This window comes from Leptonotus elevatus, chromosome 3 (genome assembly GCF_054856555.1).
Source record: "Leptonotus elevatus isolate MCC_2025b chromosome 3, RoL_Lele_1.0, whole genome shotgun sequence".
Lineage (NCBI taxonomy): Eukaryota > Metazoa > Chordata > Actinopteri > Syngnathiformes > Syngnathidae > Leptonotus > Leptonotus elevatus.
This window is the reverse complement of record NC_141241.1, coordinates 4,853,944-4,863,772: the sequence shown is the minus strand read 5'-3', so window position 1 is coordinate 4,863,772 and position 9,829 is coordinate 4,853,944. Positions and strand designations below refer to the sequence as shown.

The window sequence follows — 9,829 nt, the reverse complement described above, 5'->3', positions numbered from 1 at the left end:
GTCTTTTATACTTAGCGTGCGCTGCCTCTTGAATTTTTTACTTGCACACCTGAAATATACGGTTAAGCCAAATTTAAGTTGATGTAGTTTGAACCTGACACCACTTTGAAACTTAAACCTCAATTTGAAACACTAATTTGAAACACTAACTTGAGTTTAAAACCCTACTTTGAAACCCAAACCCTAGTTTAAAACTAGTGTTGTTCCAATACACGAAAAAGCTGCCCTGCCATTGGTTCAGAGCATTCAAGGGCCAACAGGAAATCTTGGCCACGAACACGTCACACATCAGTGAATGTCGTGCACAAGCGAAACACAAGATGCTGCATCCAAAATCCTATATTAGCGTCGTAAATAATGGTAAAGGCATGTTACTTGTTAGTACTTGCCGATACCACTGTTTTAATGCAGTATCGGGCCCGGCCTCTCCCGATACCGGTATCGGAACAACACTATTTAAAAACCCTCATTAGAAACATTGAGCCTAGTTTATAACCCTAATTTGAAACCCTAACCCTATTTTAAAACCCTCATTAGTTAAAAAACTTAATTTGAAACCACAACCTCACTTTGAAACATGAAGGCAAGTTTAAAATTTTAATTAGAAAAACCAACAGACGCTAGTTTAGAAGCCTCATTTGAAACCTTAACCCTTGTTTAAAGCCATGCTTTCAAAACCTAAAGATAGTTTAAAACGTTTTTTCAGGGGTTGCAAGTCATTATTTGTGTCTGATGGGGAGGGGGGAACTGTCAGATTACTCAACTCAACTTTATTTGTCTTGCACCTTATCTTAAATGCGTGCAAATCAAAGCGCTTTCGTTGCCTCAGTACATCACGCATGATTGCAACCTCTTCATTAGCTTCAGATGGGAAGTCTGTGCGTGTGATTAAATGAATAATGCATGCCTAGTATAACTAATCAAGTAATTTATTCTCAATTCCGTAATATTACTTTCAATCTAATTCACTCTTAAAACAGATTCCAGATTAAGCTCAGCAGTCGCGTTATCTTTAGCCTCTTGCAGTAATTTTGAATGTCACAGTACAGCTGCTTTTAAAAAGCTGGCATTTTCCTTAAAACAACTTCAAATTGTAACAGAACCATTCAATGTGCTTGGAAAGAAACCGGACCCAGTTGCAGTTGACTAAACGAGAATATTATAGTGTATTTGCATTTCTCATTTACATTGCTACAGTACATGTCAAATTAAGCTCTGTATTTTGTCAGTGCCTTAAGATGACGGGAAACTGCAGCAGCTCACATTTGTCAAGCAAAGTCACACTTACAGCTTTTTTGCATACGACTTAATTGCTTAAACAAACCTAAAAAGTAAAATATGTACAGTATATATCAATGCCAAGAGCATTATCATTCATGTCTCACAACAAGGAGGTATTTGAAGAGCACCTGAAGCCTTCGCGTGTTGAGTTGGTATGTTCTCCACGGGCAAAAGACACGAGGGTCAGCGGCCGTCTTGTATCGACGTGTCAACACTGTAATTGACAGGTGACGGGTTTGAGCGTACCGCGCCTCGGATCCAAAGTCACCTGGTTCCCGGTGACCCTGAACAGGGGAATAGAAAATGGATGGATGCCTACAAGACACCAGACAGGCAGAATGTCCGATTATGCATTTGAAAAAAAAAAAAAAAAAAACAAGGAGCCTTTAAGAGTTGCTAAAAAAAATTAAAAAAAATAAAAATAATAATAATAAAAAAAAAAGAGTTGCTGCACTTTGCTGTAACAAAAGAAAAAATCCTGCTGCTCCAGCTGGAGGAAAAACTGCTGCGGAGACATCAGCTGGTGTCAACAATCCTTTGCTAGCGAGTCGAGCCGTCCTATCCTCTGTGGTCTGCTCCGACGGCCTCAGAAACACTGCCAAATCCTTGTTCTCTGCAAAAAAATAAATAAATAGGGGTGTCAAAATGTGTGCGTTCATTTTGATTTAAGTTAAAGTTACTTAAACGCCACAAATTTTTTTTTAAACGCGCGATTAATGACTGCCCCTTACTTGGAAAGCATGTACTGGGAGAATTTCAGTCGAAACGCAGCAGACACGTCCACGTCAAAATTTAGCAGTAATAAATTGAATAATAATGCATATATTCATGAAGACTGGGGTCAAATTGTATTTTACAATTTTAAAAATGTGCAGAATTCCACAAGTTACTTAATGTTAAAGATTAGATAGCTTTTAATATGAAAAGAAAAATGCACTGAGCTGTCACCAACGTCTTACAAATGCAATTAAAAAAGAAAAATTACCTCAACACAAATCAATATCACACCGTACACTACATCTTTCTTAATTTTAACTAAATTTTATGAATTATTAAATTACTGCATCAATGACTAAAAGATGCAGCCATATTTTTATTAGTTTAACTTTTTTTTCAACTTTTATGTTAACAAGAGCATGAAAACTTGTATTGTACATTTAGAACAGATATAAAAGTTGCGATTAATCATGAGTTAACTATTGAAGTCATGCAATTAATTACGACTAAAAATGTTAATCGCTTGACACCCCTAATTTTAATCAAGTCAAGAGTTAAAAAGTGACAATATCATGTAGGAAGTAAAAGCACAAATCAGAAAAATAATAAGAAAAATACAGATCCTATTATGAGAAACACTTTTCAGTATGTAGGATTGCAATGAATGCAGATCTTCCCACTTCAGGTCAATATCAGATAGTGTAGATGGATTTCAAATGAAAACCAGTTCTCGGAGAGAATATAAAGCTGACGTGTGTGGGATGAAAATGCGTTTGCCAACCCTGCATCAGGTTGCACTCCCGCTGATCCAAGCCCAACTCCACCATGACAAACGAGTCATCTCTATTTCCGTCAACGTCAGCAAGCGATGAACGAGGACCAACACTCACTTGAGAAGCAGTTCCAACTCCCGCTTTATCTTGGTCACCACAGGCGGACCCTGGTAGGCCAAAGCTGTGTAAAGCTGCACCAATGATGCACCAGCACGGATTTTATCCATCGCGTCCTGTCCGCTGGCCACGCCGCCAATTCCAATGATTGTCACTTTGCCTAGGACGACATCGGCACATTTATACTGGCAGTCACTTGCAGAAGAAAAAATAAATAAAGGCACATACTGTACCTTTCGTGAGTCTGTACATTTCCCTGACAGTGTTTGTGGACATGTCCTTGAGAGGCTGCCCACTCAGACCGCCAGTCTGGCACCTTTGAGGGTCTTGTAGCACCTCTGGCCGGGACACGGTGGTGTTGGACACCATTAAGCCGTCCACTCCAAGCTGGGAAAACGAAAGACAAATGCGACCGTGTGCGTCTGAGAGGCGAGCGGGTGACAAACGCGTCCGCGATCCCGAAAAAGATGGTTGTAAAAATATTTGCCCTTCTTAAAGCCTCTTCCATTAAGGTTTGTCTGCTGCTCGCTCCACTGAACACAAGAACACCGCAGTGTACTTTCTAAAAACAACCTCCACAAGTAGCGATGAGGTCACAGTGGAAAGGGCAACGTCGACGCTTTAAAATTTAAAGCCTCTACAGTTTAAACAAAAGGATTTGGAATCATTCTTTTATTTAAATGAAATGAAGGATGCAAATCTGTAGCACTTGAATGTACTGACGAGGAGTAAAATAGGGCTGTGCCCTATTTACAATTAATTACAATTTCATTTATTACACTCCACAATTACAAAATTAGCATTATGGTAAAAAATAAAAATAAATAAAAAACACTAATACTAATTTTGAGTTGTTTAAATTTATTTGCACTTTTTTTTTTATTTCAAAATGACAAATTTCATAAATCTTGTTCGGTCCAAGAGGAACTTGCATAATTATAGTGTTTCAAAGAAAATTATTTGTCTTAATTTATTTTTATTTTTTTTACATGTTTAAACATGTCCTTGTTCTGTACCAATTTCAATTATTAACAAATTAATCGTGATTACTATTTTCTTCATAATCAAGCAGCCATATAGTAAAATGTTTACTTAGCATGGAGCTACATAATATTATGCCACAGTACATATACAGGGTTTCTACAATTTAAGGCAAGATCAATTCAAGATGTTTTAATTGCATTTGAAATTACATTTATGACCAACTTCCAATGTTCCGTGTTGCCCAAAGTTGCTCCAGTACATAAATGACGTGCATCTGCTCTTAAGAGTCCCCATTAAAACCACATCACTGTTTTAATGGTTCCGCTAACGTGATTGCGTTACCACGAGAGTCAGTCAGTAAATTCTTTTTTAAAAGAATGTTAATTTAAGACACTTAAAACACTTAAGACTTTTGAAAGTTGTATTTAAGACATTTTAATGCCAATAAAGCCTTGTTTATATATTCCTGGATTCAATACCATTTAAGACTTCTTAAAGGGACCGTCAACCCCAACATTTTCTATGCATCCCTACTAGTCTAAACACGGTATTCTGATTAATACTGCATTTGAGGTAAATGAGTTAAGCAGCAAAAATCACCCATTTTTATCCATCTCTGGGGGCGGCCATTTTGTCACTTGCTGTTGACAGAAAATGACATCACAGTTATCAGAGCTCAGGTAGTGACCAATCACGACTCACCCGTTTTCTAAAGCTGAGCCATGATTGGCCGTTACCTGAGCCCTGAGCAACTATGTTGTCATTTTCAGTTGACAGCAAGTGGAAAAATGGCCGCCCCTGAGATGGATGAAAACAGGTGGCTTGTGCTGCGTAATTCATATTCCACAAACGCAATATTACAGTAATTTCTAGACTATACGCCGCTACTTTTGTCACTTGCATTCGACCCTGCGGCTAATACAAAGGTGCGGCTTATCCATCAGATCACAAGGGGGCGCACTATAAAGGAAGCGCAAGAGCGTCAGGCAGAGCAAAACAAACCAAGTGAGCCCAAATACAGTAGGAAAGACAAAACGAGAGCGAGACAATTTGCGCCCTCATTATGGAAAAAAAAAAGTAGCGGGAAGCCCCGGTGCGGTAACATTAAAACACCAACGGCTTACAGTCGGGTGCGGCTTCTATGTGTAACCCAAATTTAGCTAGCGCGGCTTATAGTCAGGTGCGCCTTATAAGTTTGTGTTCAGACTAGCTTGGGCACATATGACGTATTATTGTCAGGAAAATTTGGGGGTTGATTTCCCATTTAAGGATTTGGAACAATCAAACGGCTAAAACAAACCAGCAAACATAAAACTGGAAATGAATGCTAAGACCTGAAAGCAACATCTCATCAAGATTAGACAGAAATCAAACTTCCAACCTCAGTAACGACGTCAGCAATGTCCTGTTTGTCCTGTGCGCTGAGATCAGGAGCGATCTTGACCAGGACAGGAGGCTTGCGTGTTCCCTGCATCGCCTCCCGCTCCGTCAACACCTGCCATTATTTGAGGTCGTAGCAAGGAGATGAGAAGAAGAGGCGGCAGAAACAAATGGTAATGAATGATTCAAAAAGATTGCGTTGTACATATGAACCTGTAAAACTTTTGTCTAACAAATGTTAGATGAGTTGACAGTGAGGGCAAACTTGAAAACTAGAGCGCATTAATGGGAACAGGAAACATTTCTTGATTATAAGAACAATAAGAAGAAATGTTGGGTTGTTTTGAGAAAACGTGAAAAAAAAAAACTCTTTGACCATCTTTGTTCTAGCATCAAACATCTCCTGTGTAGGTAAATCAAAGATTTATATTCTAAAATAAAATCTCTTGGGAGGTGAAACCGTCTTAGATGAAGTCACGTAATTAGGTGATGTTTCGAGTGCATACCGCATGCAGGAGCCGGCGCAGCTCAGCTTTGCCTTGCAGGTCGCGTAGACCTGGCGTATTGGGACTGCTGACATTTACCACAAGGTAGTCAGCCAGCGGGCCCAGCACTCTCATCCCCTCCAAGTAATCTGCCCTCGCATCCTGGGACTGCTTGTTCTTCCCCAGGTTGATGCCCAGGGGAAGGCCGGCTTAGAAAGAAAAAGACAGAAAAACAACAAACTGCATGATCACAAACGTGACTCAACAAGGGCACAGACTAATGAGGCCAAAGGGGGAAAAAAATCCTGCGTTAAGCAGATGTGGTGAAATAATAAGTGAGGTAAAAGTCAAGAATGTATATAAAAAAAATAAGCCAATAAATCCATAAAAGGTGCACACAAAGCAAGTAAAAACAAACCTTTTGTTTGCTCTTGTTGAACTCCCTCTCGAACCTTCAACCTCTGTTGAGCTTCTAGAACACCACAGCTGTTGAAACCATATCTAGGCAGAAGCACACATACAATTTTTACATTCTTAAAACTAAACAAAAGTACCAAAACATCACATATTTATAGAGGGGAAATTAATACATTATTAGTAGAATGAATTCAGTCAAATTCACCCACAACGTTGAGGGCATCCTCACAAGGAACGAATCAGCAAAAAACAATCACCCTTTTTGTACAAGTACAAACTAAGTAAACGATTGGAACCGACCAATCACAGCTCGCCTGTTTCCTGGGTTTGCTCATGTGATGTAAGCAAACTGAGCCATGATCGGTCGTTACCTCAGCACTGAGAACATGTGATGTCATTTTCAGGTGACAGCGAGTGGCTAAATGTGTTTTAAAGGTATTTTATGGTAAATGAAAAATAATGAAGTTATCACATTAATTATAAGGCAAAATATTAATTTCTTGTAGCTGAATAATGGAAAATGAGTCAAGTATCCCTTTAATGTGTGCATTTTGCAGACGAACATACACCCATGCTGGGCTGACGCAGTTGTTACGGTGCTGCACTTCAGTCAGCATCACAGGTTCGAGTCCCTTAATAGATGTTGACGGTTTTAAACTCATACTAATCTATTAATAAAATTTGTACTTAAAATATCATGTGGTTCATGGTTGTCTTTGTCACTGTTCACAAAAAAAGAAAGAAAAATAGATACCCGTGGAGAAGCTATTACTTAAAATGAATTTTAAAAAATTATCCTTTGTGAACTTGTTGAATTTTGCTCCAAGTAACATATTTACATTATTTTCTTATTCAAATTGCCATGATTAACATTCTCAATGCTGTTGTCTTCTTGACTACTTGATGGCGCCATAAAGCGGATGAAAACCCATAAGCAAAACTACTAGCGGGAATTTTTCCATCACTAGTAACTTGTGAAGCAGCAGATACGTCAAAAAGTCTGATGACGAGCTTTGGTTTCTTGAAATTTCTTATAAACGACAGTAAAATTTAATGACTATGAAAGCCACAAGAGGTGATCCTCGTGATTTGTCGCCAAACGTACCTGTTGATGATGGCACGGTCTGCTGCTAGTCGGAACACACGCGGTTTAGGGTTGCCGTCTTGCGGTTTGGGAGTGATGGTCCCAACTTCGACAAAGCCAAAGCCTATCTTGTACAAACCGTCCACCGCTTCTCCGTGCTTATCGAAGCCAGCCGCGATGCCAACGGGGTTTTTGAACTTTAAGCCCAGGACGTGAACTCCCTGCACACATCAGAGGACACACAAAGCACACAGTCCAAGAGGACACAATTGTGTCTTCAAGGGAGATTTTAAGATAAAACCACTCACCAGTGACTCGGGGTCCTGGTAGCGGTTGAGAGGAACCAAACCCAGACTAATCATTTTTACTGCGAGTATGTGGGCCGTCTCTGCACCTGCTACCCTTTGTAGCAGGGGTATCAGCTGGTTGGCATAGAAACGCTCATCTCCCACCACTGTGAGGTAGGAGGCAAAGAGGAAGCTACCCGAGCTGATGATCTTCACCGCCTCTTTGAGCTGCTTCTGTTCACAGACAGGAGAAAAAGATCACACAAACATAAAAGTCTACAATTGACATCAACAGACTACATTATTTAAGAAATATTCTGCTTAAATACGCTCCTGTCATTTGACCTGTAATCGGAATTTAATATACATTAAGTGGACAGTTCTGGTTTATGAAGTACAAAACACTTTGTTTCTGTACATAAGTAGTTTTTACAGGTATCTGTACTTGAGTTTTCTGACAACCTTTTGCTTTTACCCCCAACACTTTCTACTGATTACTTTGCCAAAATAAAATCACGCTCAGTGAATGAGGACACCCCCCCCCCCCCACACACACACACAAAAGAGACCTAAATAGGGATAGTCAACCCCAGTTTTGAGCTTGATTGATTGAAATATTGTGGAGTATCAAGGCAAAAAAAAAAAAAACTGAGACAGCCACAAATAGCTTGATTCAATGGCAAATGCGTTGTGTCTTGTGACAGCCTACAAAACAGCAGCTTTACATGTTCAATTACAAAGTGTATTTTATCATCAGCTGTCATTTGCTAATTAAGCAAATTCACAACGTTAGTTGATAGGGTGTGGGAACACCCAGTTAATAAGATGGGAATTATTTTGTGTGTCGAAAAAAGTTTTGTTAAATAAAGTATCATTATTACTATAATAAATAAGAGGCTGTACATTTTACCTTTTAAATTAAATCAATATCCTGTACTTTCCCCTCCGAAATATATCTGTACTTCTACGTTTGTAGAGAGTGTAATTATTACAACTATTAAAAAATTATGATAACTGCCACTGGCACATTACTGTACTAACTGTGCGCTTACTATGCCCAACATTGTGATAGATGTTGACACTCGTGTAGGTAGCACGTACTGACACTCAAACTCTAGCAACCTAGCGAACCAGTGAAGCTTAACCAAACTCCACCGTCATGTCAGTGATATTAGAAAGTACAAGTATGCGTGTATTTTACCTTTAAATGTGCCGCCATAGGTCCAAGTCTGACTTTCCATGAAAGGACACTATCACATTTCCTTACCTAAACGCGCGCGGTTGTAGCGACAGCGTCACCATCTCGCGAGATTTCCATCCAACATGATTGGTGGACCATAGAGATATAACCACTAGAGGAAGTATTTACTGGTTGAGGGTATGCAGACGTCACCGCCATCTTTAACCGGGAGCACCCGGCCAACTCATTGAATGCTTTACCGATTTTGACGCGAATCGGTTTGGTGCTACAAACATTTGAAATGCAGCTATGATACAATACAATCGGGGCTTTTACACATTACTTTAATATTTAGATTCAAGATGTTATTAGATAACATTAAGATTGTCTACTCTATTTACACTAGTTCCACTTTATTTACTAATGATGAAAAATCACTGACATCAACTCAATGTGGAGACCAAATCTGACACACTGATTCAATATTTTTTTAATTCACATGTTAACATCTTTTCTTTCTTTTTTGAAGTGTCGAGAATTTGCACATCAGACCAGTGAAATTCCGGAATGTACCACTAGATAGCAGCAGATATTCCATTCATCTGTTTGGTCTGACCTTGATCATAAAACGTGTTCAGTACAATTGATATAGGGCCATAATCAGTGGCTTAAGCAGAGATAAATGTTGATGGGACAAAAATTAGAAAGACAATATTTAATAACGGATGAGCACACCCCTTGCATGCAATCTGGATCAGAAAAAAAAATCTCACATTCTAGCTTCTTGCCCCATTTACATTTGTTTCAAACCACACTTAAATTTTATTTATTTATTTATAGACTGATATACTGTCTATTTACTGCATACACAAGAACGTGTCAACAAACCAACACATGTACTGATGAAATTTGGAGTTAATACTTTACACGGTATTATCCATGTTCTATCTGATTTACAATTCAACACATTTAGTTGCCCAAACTGCAGCATGCTGAAATGATGTCATACAATCTGGAGCAGGTGTCTCATTGTTTCTCCAAAAGACTCTTATTTAACAATAATGCAACCAATCCAAGATAATTATTGTATTACAGTATTTTAACAGTAGGGGGTCAGCGGTGTC

At 38.9% G+C, this 9,829-nt stretch overlaps 1 protein-coding gene across 2 annotated transcripts; it reads right to left on the bottom strand.

Moving 5' to 3' along the window:
* Positions 1 to 1,142: 1,142 nt before the first annotated feature.
* Positions 1,143 to 8,814, bottom strand: dhodh (dihydroorotate dehydrogenase). Of its 2 annotated transcripts, XR_015094419.1 has the most exons (10): positions 8,727 to 8,814; positions 7,547 to 7,759; positions 7,260 to 7,459; positions 6,156 to 6,238; positions 5,759 to 5,946; positions 5,254 to 5,367; positions 3,122 to 3,275; positions 2,889 to 3,048; positions 1,732 to 1,894; positions 1,143 to 1,679 (listed from the first exon to the last, which is right to left on the bottom strand). XR_015094419.1 is itself a non-coding variant. In XM_086071905.1 (9 exons), exons 1-9 carry the CDS (start codon positions 8,742 to 8,744, stop codon positions 1,840 to 1,842), a joined length of 1,185 nt encoding a protein of 394 aa, XP_085928031.1. In that variant the 5' UTR covers positions 8,745 to 8,814; the 3' UTR covers positions 1,143 to 1,839. The 2 variants fall into 2 exon arrangements, 1 of the variants encoding a protein (XP_085928031.1); XM_086071905.1 differs by having other exon boundaries at positions 1,143 to 1,894.
* Positions 8,815 to 9,829: the final 1,015 nt, after the last annotated feature.